Source organism: Rutidosis leptorrhynchoides, chromosome 8 (assembly GCF_046630445.1).
Source record: "Rutidosis leptorrhynchoides isolate AG116_Rl617_1_P2 chromosome 8, CSIRO_AGI_Rlap_v1, whole genome shotgun sequence".
NCBI classification, from domain to species: domain Eukaryota; kingdom Viridiplantae; phylum Streptophyta; class Magnoliopsida; order Asterales; family Asteraceae; genus Rutidosis; species Rutidosis leptorrhynchoides.
Window position 1 is genome coordinate 109476383 of NC_092340.1, and position 12203 is coordinate 109488585.

At 36.0% G+C, this 12203-nt stretch overlaps 2 protein-coding genes across 2 annotated transcripts; both read right to left on the reverse strand.

Moving 5' to 3' along the window:
- Positions 1 to 2848: 2848 nt before the first annotated feature.
- Positions 2849 to 8507, reverse strand: LOC139861417 (casein kinase II subunit alpha-2-like). Its single transcript, XM_071849808.1, has 10 exons — positions 8182 to 8507; positions 4698 to 4827; positions 4418 to 4612; positions 4121 to 4278; positions 3914 to 4004; positions 3748 to 3813; positions 3544 to 3626; positions 3353 to 3416; positions 3193 to 3261; positions 2849 to 3094 (listed from the first exon to the last, which is right to left on the reverse strand). The coding sequence occupies exons 1-10, from the start codon at positions 8493 to 8495 to the stop codon at positions 3035 to 3037; spliced, it is 1230 nt and encodes a 409-aa protein (XP_071705909.1). The 5' UTR covers positions 8496 to 8507; the 3' UTR covers positions 2849 to 3034.
- Positions 8508 to 9905: 1398 nt separating this feature from the next.
- On the reverse strand, positions 9906 to 11059 carry LOC139863728 (uncharacterized). The gene is made up of 3 exons (XM_071852334.1): positions 10773 to 11059; positions 10401 to 10694; positions 9906 to 10287 (listed from the first exon to the last, which is right to left on the reverse strand). The coding sequence occupies exons 1-3, from the start codon at positions 11057 to 11059 to the stop codon at positions 9906 to 9908; spliced, it is 963 nt and encodes a 320-aa protein (XP_071708435.1).
- Between the last annotated feature and the right edge of the window lie 1144 nt (positions 11060 to 12203).

Consider the following 12203-nt stretch of genomic DNA (forward strand, 5'->3'; position numbering starts at 1 on the left):
ATTTGGGGATAATTCAAAGGGATGGAAAGAAGAAGGGGAAGAGGGCAGGTATAAGTAGCCGTTAGGGTTAAACGTGATTTTTCTGTGGGCTCCACCTACGTATAAATAAACTACTCTAAAATTGTCATTGATTGATCAGTGGGCCCAACTTTGCCATGTGAAATCGGTGTTTAGTACGGAGTAAGTTTTTTAACATTACTCTCAACCACGACTAAGTTTTTTCATGAACGGCAAGTGTCAGAGTAGTATATTAAAGACTGTCAATCGTAACATTACTTCCTCAAATAAGTTAGACTCACTATATTATTTAATCAAAGAAGTTACAAACATCAAAGCTAATTGTACAAATAATAAATACAAGTGCTTCTGTCCTCCTTTATGTGTAAAAAATGGCAGATTGATGGCGATGAGGGCAGGGCTGAAGCAGGGCGGTCGGAAGCGGGGTACTGCCAACGGCGCCCTGCAGGGCGGTGGTCAGGGCGGACCTTAAGTTCCAATCGATGGAAGCGCTCTAACAAAACTTTTTATTGTTTTAACCTTTGACTTTGGTTAATTAAGACAACAAAAGCCTTAAAATTATTACTCCTGTTTCATATTAATAGTCATGTTTTGACTTTATAAGTCTTTTCATTTTAAGTTTGACTCTAAATTACTTTTTGTGTGTTATATAAAACTTAATAAACGTTAAACCGGTAAAAATATATTTAAATACTAATCTATTGAAATAAATTTTATTCGAATAATATTTGAGAGAAACAAATATATTTAAAGTCAAATTTGGAAGAAATAAAAAGATCGCCAGAGTTAAAACATTTTTTTTTTTGAACGAAAAATTTTGCATCAATGTATCGTTTATTTCAATGACACTCATCAATTACACACACACGCGCGTTCGGGAGGAAACTCGAATCGCATTTCAGGAACCCGATCCTTTAACCATCCCGAGAGGCAGACGGACTGGGTTTGAATTCCCGAATGGATCTGGGAGAAAACCTCCGGGGCCAGAGTTAAAACATGACTATTAGTATGAGACCGAGAGAGTATTATCATAATTATATACAAGTACATATTATTTTTAAGATCGTTAGTGTAAGTTTTAATTGTTAAAGTATCACTCGTTAACATATCTAACAATAAGTATACTTTTACATTGAAGGCTAATGATATGTCCATCGTATTTTGACATTTTGTTAAGGCTAGCTAGTGATATATTCATGCACATAAATACAGTATGTTGTTAAGCCTAGTGATATATTCACCGTATTTTTTATATTTCTTTCGAAGTTCTGTATTGAAAGATTGACATACAATTCTATCGAATTTATTAACAAATATGATGGATTTCAAATGTAGTATCTCTTTGAATTTTAACTCCCGTAAAAGAGTGTTTATTGTAGCTGGCACCGACAGTTTGGTAGTCGTAATGGCTATAAGTGATTCGGTGGTCTTGTGGGGGGTCCAATGTGAATTTTTGTATGTAACCATGGGTCAGACTAATTAATTTTTAATACATATTAGCGAAAGATATAGCCGACCGATATCTTACGACCAAATTATTAATTTGTATTTTAACAAACAATGATGCAAGGAAAGTATATTAATAAATAATTGAGTAATAGCTGTGCTATTGTTTTGTTGCATGCCGGAGTATTTTGGCTCATGGCGCCTCTTCCACCGTCAAGGTGGTGGGACCCAGTGGTGGATGCCTTACACTTTCCAATTCCATCCTCACACCAAATATAGGTTGGTACGAAGGAACAAATATGCTTTGCCTTTCCAAAACAAATATGTTTCTTAGCAAATAATAATAACTTGTTTAAATAATAACTTATACTAATTTTTATTTAAATAAACTATAAACAATCTATTGTTGCAAAAAGGGGGAAAAATTAAAACAATGTTCAAACTGAAACGGTTTCAGAAAACGTCGCCCCAAATTGGCGGAATGCCGTCCGATAATGTTTTGGTGGCGCAAATTTGTCTACTCCGAATAAGGGATGATCCTAGTAAGGACCCGGTGGGTTATGTGATAGTTTGATACCACTCCTTTACACTATCTTTTTATAAATTAAGTAGTAAGTATTACTAAAACTAGATAATGACACTACTACGTTTAGTAATAAGCCTCATATGCTTTTAAAATTAAAGATTTTTTCAAGGTAAACAACAATCATTGATAGAAAGAATAATTTTTTTTTATCAAAATTACCGCTCAATAACACCCTTCAATTTCGATCCTAGAATCGTCACTGCTTCAAATACTCTAAGTAATCACCCCTTCAGCTTTGAGAAGAGTAGCATGTCTAATTTTTTGTATCGTTATACCATTCGTTTAGGACATAAGTCATAACCTCTTCAACTGTGAGTCAACCCTAAAAGTGAACAAACGTAGATTGCTCGTGGTCTAAGTATGAAGCAAGTAAAAGCCTACAACCATGACTTATAAAACTGAACCATATGAGTGTTTTCAGGACATCAGTGTAGGCGTGTAGCCATGTAGATTATCGTGTCCATGCACATGTGTCCGCATAGACCATTTTATTAGCAATGTTGTTGTACTACTTGCTACTCTATATGAAATGGTCATGATTAAGAAATCAATTACTCGTACTATTTACATCTAGATTTCAAAGTTATTTAGAATGATAACATAGAAAAATGAGTGACACTTATAAACATCAAATCCTGTTCTTATTTAGTTGTTAACTCCAATTAAAAGGAAACTCCATAGCCAGAATAACAAACAGATATTAACAAAGCATGCCCTAGATAATTACAACTTACAAGCATATACTATGTAAGAACAACAAAAAAGCTACATCAATGCTGAAACAAAATAGATAAATCAGAGTCTATAATAAGAATGATCGGAGTAAAAAAAAAATATATATATATATATGTCGAAGACTTCAGTCTTATTTGAACATAAACAAGGTAGATGCTAATAAGAATGATTTGACTGAAAAACGAGACAATTTATAGGGTCATGTAAACACAAACAAGGTACGCAGTATGAAAGTTGCTCTTAAATCTGTTACTGTGTCCGCATCCTACTGTTCTCTGCAGCCCTCACTTGCATAAAATAAGGGTGAGCCTATTGCAATATGATTGCAAACAATTGTCAACATGCATGTCCAATTACAAGCACACAAACATTATGATATAAACTATCAAAAGTAAGTTAAATGTTACCATTGCTTCTTTTGCTGTGAGCCTATCCTGATGATCATAGCGTAGAAGTTTATCGAGAAAGTCAATTGACTGATACAGTAAGAAAAAGAGTATAATTAGAACCACCCCAAATATCATCAATTTAATCTTTTACACGATACAATATAATATATTTAATTACCTCAGGGGACACTAAATGCTGATTATCTGCATTCATGAACTTGGACCATGGTTTCCTACTATGCCTATACATAATATAACATACTAATTAGTTATTTAAAATTTAATACAAAATTTAGAAGTAAATGAATACCAAGTATTACTTAACAGGGATTGTACTTTACTGATAACTTAATCTAAGATATGGTTTACCTTCCAACAAGAGCTTCAAGTTGAGGTTCAAGCTCAAGCTGATATTTGTTCAAATAAGCATTTAACTCATCAGTACCAAGCACCTGTAGTCAGAATTTTAAAACATTTCAACTGTTTCTTATTCTTTTTTTTGCATGCTGCAACATTGCAATATCTTTTACTATCATTATTTATTTAACACGAATCCAGAAAATGCAAAATTACCCTAGCAATTTTAACAAGTTGATCTTGGTTGTCATGACCATAAAAGAAAGGTTCCTTGCGAAATATCTGTGCAACACACCATAATAACAACATAATGGTAAAAAAATGATGATCTGAACGCTGACATCAGCAATATCATCAATATTATTCAGGTAGAGAAACTCACCATTCCAGCAAACATACAACCGAGGCTCCACATGTCTAATGAATAGTCATAATCTTGAAGATCAACTAAAAGCTCAGGCCCTTTAAAGTATCTATGTAATACGAAGATACGTTTAATTTCTGACATATTTTGACAACTTAATTGTGAAGTGTAAAATTAGAGACATTTGACTTATTTGATTTATAATGATTATAATAGTTTTGATACCTTGAAGCAACACGAACATTATATTCTTTACCAGGATGGTAAAATTCTGCAAGGCCCCAATCGATTAATCGTAGCTTTCTTAACTCGTGGTCTATCATCACATTATGAGGCTTTACATCCCTATGCATAATACCTTGCGAGTGACAATAATCCAAAGCCTGCAACATACTTTGTTAGATGAAAAAAATCTGACTATATAAATCAGTAATATAAATCTACCCGACATAAAAGAGTAGACTTGCAAATGCAGAACAAGCATAATGTGGTTTGACATTTATTTATTGAAACTATATTTACCTTAAGAAGCTCGTATATGTAGTAACGTATATCATAGTCGGTCAATGTTGGATACAGGACCTTGAAATCGGTACTGTTAACATACTCAAATATCAAACTTGGAGTTTTTGAGTGCTGGTCTCTGACTATATCCAGAAGTTTTATGACGTTTGGGCCCCCACAAAGATTTTGAAGAATTTTTATCTCCCTTTTAATCTACAAATAAATAAATAATAAATAAAATTAAAAAAAAAAAAAAAAAAAAAACACTAATAGAAAAGTAATATGAGAAGAACCTTACTTTCTTTTTCTTCACGGGCTTTAGAATCTTAATAACACACTTGTCATTGGTGTTCACATTTATGCCTTCAAAAACTTCACTATATTTTCCCCTTCCAACTTTCCTAACAACTTCATAGTCATCCTGATCACTGAAAAGTGACAAATTTTGTCAACTAAAAATTCATGTGTCATTCCACTAAAAGCAACTCCATTAAAGAAAAGCTTTTTCACATGCCACGATATAATACACTTTTCGAAAAAGCTTTTGCTCCAATGTTGAACAGCTTTTCAAAAGCTATTTTTTTTTGGGGGGGGGGTGGGGGGGGGGGGTTAAATGTAGATTTACAAAGAAGGCTTGTAGTAAAAGGTTAAGAAATCTCAACTTTCGCTAAGAAACGTTTTTCCTCCAATGAAGAAAAACTTCCTGAAGCCTTTTGCTCAAAAGGCTTTAAAAGATCCATTGGAGATACTCTAATATTAGACGATGCTTGAATGATTCTGTCTACTTGCAGGCCTGAACTATAGTAGTGTTGCATGTTTAATTTACCTTTTTTTGCAATAAGCAACAAAATACAGGTACATGAGTACATGCACAAATTCAAGACAGTTGTATTCTTTGTTGCTGTGATTAGTTAAGTGTTCAGGATAGGATTTGAGGAGAAAATTACAGAAAATTTAGGCTCTTAATGGTTAAGAGAGTGTTTCATCTCTGAATGGTTCAGTACTGAATTCTGAACCATTAAGCACCATATGTCATTCAGAAGTCAGAAACAAACGCACTGAATGCTGAATGGTTCATCATTCAGCACTGAACCATTCCATTAAGAGGCAAACAAACGCACCCTAAAGCAGCATTGGGATAACATGGAAGGTTTATATATCATTCATTGAAACATTCAACAGTAAGAACATAGTACCATATCTACTTAGACCATATTTATCCCTGAGGGGAGTGTTGGCGTGTTGCTGGGTGGGGGTGGGGTGCTTGATGAGCGTGCTGCCAGACTGTTGTGTAATGGGTGGCGTAATGAGTGGCGTGTTGGGCGTATTTTTTATTTCTTTTTCATTTTTCTTGTATTTATTTAAATTTGTTTATTATTTATATTATTATTTTGAAATTATAATAACAAATTAATTTATAAAACACATTAAAATTAATAATAAAAATACGATTACATTATAAAATCCTAAAAATAGAAAATTACAATAAATAAAAAGACGACCTAAAATTACTTTATTTTTTTAAAAAAAAACCTAAAAATTAAAACTACTACTCGTCGTCTTCATCCGACAACTGAATTAAGTCGCCGTACTCTTCGAGCAAGTTCTTCTTCATCTTCATGCAATGTTTTTTCTCTTTCGGGTTCGTGATTTTATTAATGTCCAAGTTCGACAGAAATTTTGTGGCTTCGAGTGCGGCTTTCATACGTTCCGCTTTGGTAATGTTGAAGCTTTTTCTGTGCAACTTCGGACCTATACTCGTTAACTTTTTCACATAACTCTTCAAACTTTGAAGAGTTTGTCGAACGAGAGCTTTGCGTCACGTCGGAAGATGCGTCAGTCCTAGCCGCATTCTTTGCCTGATTCCTTCCCATGGGCCTTTCAATCGGATCATCACCTAAAAGCACATTATGAGGACGATCATCCCCGATATCAATCGTGTGGACCGCGACCTACTCGTCATCCTCGTCACGGTTACCCGAACCTCCATAAACTGCTCCACCAACCGGAGGAGGCGCAAGCCACTTTGGTTTGTCCTTTAAAAATTCCCAAGCATCGTTAAACGACCACGTCTTCTTCTCATTAATACAACACGCCTTTACCGCACCCTCGTAAAAGCAGCTTTTAGGTTTTCCCACTACGCCTTGGATTGTGTTTTTCTGCCTCATAATAACCTTGAAAAGCTTTACACCCCTTGTCCACATAACGCCATTTCCCCGATAACGCATCTTCATTTCGACACCATCCGTACTCGTTATTGTTGAATTTGTTCATTACAGTGTACCAAAAAGATTGATATTTTTGAGAGTTTCAGACAATCGAATTTTCGGACGCATCAAGCCAACATTTCGCCAACCAAACCTCTTCGGCCGATGTCCAAACTCTTTTTTGGATTGGTTCACGTGCCTTTTCCTTTCCTCTTCATTGGTGTTTTCTCCTCCTCACGTTGTTCGGGCTCAACGTGAGGTTGAGTTTGTGGTTGAGTTTCTGGTTGTGTTTGACCTTGAAGTTGTGAGAGTTGTTGCGGGCTAAGACCGAGCTCTCTTTGAATCTCTTGTAATTTTTGGATTTGTTGTAATCGTTGGATTTGTTGCTCAACTTCTTGTTGGCTCATATTAAACGAGCTAGTGGTATAGTTGGCAAAACCAAGAGAAGAAGGTCGGGATGAAGATGATGACCCCGGAGTAGTCGGTTCACCAATATTGTACCCCCACTCATTCGGAAAAGACATTGTTTGTTTGATTTTGTGAAGTGTTGTTGAGTTGTGTTTGATTTGGTTGTGTATGTTGTGTCTGAAGTGTATATTGTATACATGTATATATACTGCAAAATCAAAAAAGAAAGATACAACCGTTGCAATTTTCGTGGATGGGAGCCAGACACGTCGACAATGGGTTCAAACACGCATACAAACTTTCGGTGCTCAGTTGAGGCAGCACACCACCGTTAAATACGGTCTTATGTCATGAAAGAGCTAAATTTCATCCAGCAGGTTATACCGGGATATGTGTGGCAGTAATAGACCATATCATATACAATTTGGGTGTGTTTGGGTGACGAGCTTGTTGTAGCTTATGGGAGCTTGTTGGAGCTTGAGCTTATGATTTTAATAAGCTCCAAGTCATAAGCTTCGTTTGGTAGAGAAAAAAAGTAGAGCTTATGAAAATCATAAGCTCTGAAAAAATAAGCTACTTTTAGTAGCTTATTGAAAAAAGTAGAGCTTATGAACTGGAAAATAAGCTCCAGCTAGTTTACCAAACACTTATAAAAAATAATAAGCTCCAGCTACCAGCTTAAAAAATAAGCTCCAGCTCCAGCTCTATCTCATAAACTCTAGCTCCAGCTACAAGCTCCAGTTCCAGCTACTTTCATCCAAACACACCCTTTCATTATACTTATATAAATTTGGGAGCTTGGTGAAGCCCTTGATAAATGTCATCAATCTAAAACTTATCTCCAAAGTAAATAAAAATCATTAAAAAATAGAATCAAAAGATTGGTCATTTCATCAAAAACTGATATATGTGAAATCAATGAACCAGCTTTCCCCATTAAATAAACATTATGTCTTCTAACACAAACAAATTAATGCTAGATGCTAAGTAAACACAACTTTCAACCAAATCTCAGGCCTAATCACAAAATTAAACTAATTAAAAACCAAATTAATCCAATTAGCAATACATAAAATCATACAATCATAATTAATTTCAAATGTAACCCATTAATCACGACAACAAAGAAACTAGGGTTTAGTTTTAGTAAATAAGAGAAAAATGTACCCCCACTGAACAGTAAGTGCTTCGTAATCCCAATATTCCCTGGGGCGAACAACGTTGACGTCAGTGTAGACTCGAGATTTAGACATATTGGTTACACGTCTTGAACCGTTTATGTAACCGTGATGTCCGATCTGTTGAATAACGGAGTAATCGGCGGCGGAATTGGGGAATAACGGATGGCGGGGATGGTGGAAGTTAACGGCGTCGGACGCCGGCCAGAAGATGAAAAACAGAGAGTGAAGAAGAAGAAGAGTAGTTGTAGTAGTTGATGAAACGAGGGGTGAAAAGTGTTGTGGTGGTAAGTCATGGTACATGTGATGTGATTGATAGTAGTGACGTCACAGCCAAACAAAGAAAGCCCATTATCAAAGTGACTAGTTTGAGCCAATCTGGCCGTACATGTCGATAAATTTTTTATTTTTTTTTCAATAAATAAGAATAACTGATTTTATTTTTTTTAATTAATGCGAAAATTTTATAGAAAGGAAAACTTCATCGAAACAATGAAGTCCCCAAAAGATACAAAGTTACAATGATAGAGATAAACTTGATCATGAATTGAAAGAAATTACAAGGTAGGAAAACTAAAACCTACATACATAATAAAAAAGGATTATGATCTCATACGTACGCTTGAAAGCTATTACAATAGTTGAGATTCGTTGCCCATAAAAAGACCTTTAACTTGATGTTACGCACAATTATAGAACGACAAGTTAACTTTCCATTAAAAACGATGTCATTTCGGGCAATCCAAATGTGACTTGGGAGAATATGTCTTTGCGAAAGGATTACCTTCACGGGGATGCTTTGTTTGATCGACAACCAATGGAAAATCATAACTTTAGAAGGAACGTTATTTCCCCAAACCACTTTTGGCCAAACCGGAGGCGAGGGATTACCCGATTGAACAATAATTCTAACTGCATCGGCAACCGAAAAGGATTCACATGATTCATTTCTCCAAGACAAGGTCCGGTTTGTTATCCATCAAAGTAACCGAAGCTATCAAAGAAGAAAGCTCAAGTGACTTTATTGATTCGTAAAAAGTGAGTGGTTGTCTTAAATGAAAATTCCAACCACTTTAAGGCAAGTCGACATTGCAAGGAAATCGACATAGCCGAACCGAAACAAGAGGACAAACACAAGATGCTAGGGAATTCATCTGTTAAAATGACACCATTGAACCACGGGTCAAGCCAAAAAAGCACACTAGCACCATCACCAATTTTCCAACTCCAAACATTAGAGCCTAAAATATTATTGAGAGAGCAATCTTTTTGGAGATTAAGTAAATCCCTCTATATTGAAGAGATATGGGAAGAATGCAAAGAAGAGATGTCATTCAAAATCTTACCTCGAAAACTAGCTCCGAAAGAAGAAACCACAATAGATTTTCAAATAGACTCTTTGTAGAGTTTAATTTCGTCCACCACTTAGCTAATAAAGCTAAAAAAATTATCCGAAGAGGGGTGATGCCCAACCCACCCACTCTTTTGGAAGACACACCGATTCCCATTTAACAAGACAAGTTTTATTTTTAAGACAATTTCCACCCCAAAGAAAGTTTCTACGATACCTCTCGAGCATGAAATAGTAGACAGTTTAGTCAGGTTCAACAGATCCCAATCGAAAACAGAAGCACCTGGGCAAACATTAGGCAAGATGAATAATTTTTCGAAATAACAAACAGAGTATTCTTTGACGATTGAAGGGTTATCTTCTCACTGATTGTTGATTTGCATACCCGCAATATAAGACGATTGTTGTTTGATACGTGAAACAAGATGAAAGAACCTCGAATTTTTGTCACCCAATTTTAACCATTGAACACGAGAGTGCAGCCTCTGTTTGGATTCAATTTTGATCATCAGACGTTTCTTGCACTTCTTTAGATTGACGAGTTCGATCAATTCAACCTGGGAGAGATCACTTTGTCTGTATAACTTCTCGAGACGGCAGATTTCAGACTCACAGAACCTTAAATCGAAAATAGCCGAGTCTGGATTTGCAACAGACCAAGCTTTTAAATCTGCCTTTAACAGACGTAAATTCTTGTTTAAAACAAAAGCAGCCCACCCAATTGTATCGTATTCGGCCCATTTGCTTTCACATCAAGAGGTAAAGCCCAGTTTCCCTAACCACGAATTGTTAAACCGAAGTGGTTTTGGGCCCCAACTAATCAATTTTTCTCCCAAATAATCGGTTTGTGATCACACTTATCCGGATGATCGGTTTGAAGAATGGCAACGGGCCATAAATTAGTCCAAAGAGAGTTTAGAAACACCTTATCGATTCTTGAGAATTTCTCAAGAGGACCTTCCCAAGTAAATTCATCGTTAACTAATTGTTGGTCAATCAATTTAGCATTAACAATGAAATAATTAAAAGGAGAGATTGCATTGACATCGATAGCTTCCCTTAGTCTCTCTTTCGGAGAACACACCGAGTTAAAATTGCCCAAGAAACATAACGGTCTCGGCCAATTAAGGGCTATTTTGGTCAATTGAGACCTAACAATTAACTTAGCGCATTCTTGTTAAGGAGCGTAAACGTTGATAATGAGAATAAGGGTATTAGTTGGAATGTACCTCAAAACGATTGCAATCCAATGCTTCTTTTGCAAACTTGTGATCAAAGTGAAAAAATCGGTTCTCCAAATAGAGACTAAACCACCCGATCTACCGGTGGCCTTAACTTGAATAGAATCATAATTGAAATGTTTCCATACCTTATTTAAAGTTGGTTTTGAGACTTCTTGAACCATTGTCTCTTGTATTGCGATAAATTGTAATTGAAAGCGATTGACAAGATTACCCGCCGTTCGACCTCGTGACTTGTTACCGAGGCCTCGAGTGTTCCATGAGGCGATCCTCATATCTTATGGGATTTGACGATAAGCTCATCGTCTTTCATGTTGTTCATTAAAGTGTCAAAGTTTTTCAATTCTTCTTTGTGTATAAGTTTTTAACCCCGGATTGCTTGCCATCGAAGTTGGTTTTTTTTAAAGAAGTCTCTTGCCCAACTACATAATTGATTTCACTTTCCGTATCGAACATATCCGAACATTGGGGACTAGATCAAACCAATTCTTATCAAGTGATTTCGTCTTTTTCTTTCCCGCCACATGTTTTGTGGGTTTAAAAGGTTCTTGAACATCTTCGATGGGGACACACCGAGCTCTAATTTCTTCGCAAGAGTCCTTACACTTGTCACCTAAGCACTTATCGTCGTGAACATTATCTTTTAATTTAGATGCGAATGTGCCAGATGAGGCACCAAGAGAGGTATTTTTGACAGTATGAGGTAGTGGGTTGATTTTGGAAGAGCAATGGTCTTTTGGGGGATTATGACTAAAGATAGGATAGTCATTTACCTCCGAATTAAAAGGGAGGTGTTTTCTATTAGTTGGATAGATGATGTTGACAAGTTACCATCCCTTACACCCTTTTGGTTAGTATCCGTATTTGTTGGAGAAAAGATGGACCTCTTGATATCCTCAGCTAGCTTAAATTTGACTTTTTACATAGAGTTATGAACCACCCTTTGTACATCTACCTGACAAGTTGCACTTTCTTTGATGGGGGGTTTTGAAATAAGATTCCCTCCGTGTAATGTGAATTTCACCTTCTTCCAAATTGTTTTCCGGCTCAATTTCCGGCGAGTTTGCCTGAATCGGAGAAACAGAAACATCGGGACCTTTTTTGTTTTTCATGGCAAGAACAGTGGCACGATGGTTTTTATTATATTCTTGAATTGTTTCATCATTCACGATTTCAATAGGGTTATCATGACCCAATTCCTCCACCCACAAATTACAAGAAGTAACATTGGCTACATTAGCTTGAACGTAAGTATTAACAGGACCCGGATCATTTACCTCGATCAAAGCATGTAGAGCATCAGCCCTTTTGAGATTATGAGCGTTGCGATCTATATGAAAAACCCTGCCAAAAATCTTGGCCACTTTGATGGTGCAATTTGGAGAGCAACAATCGAATGGTACACCCATTATCATCACT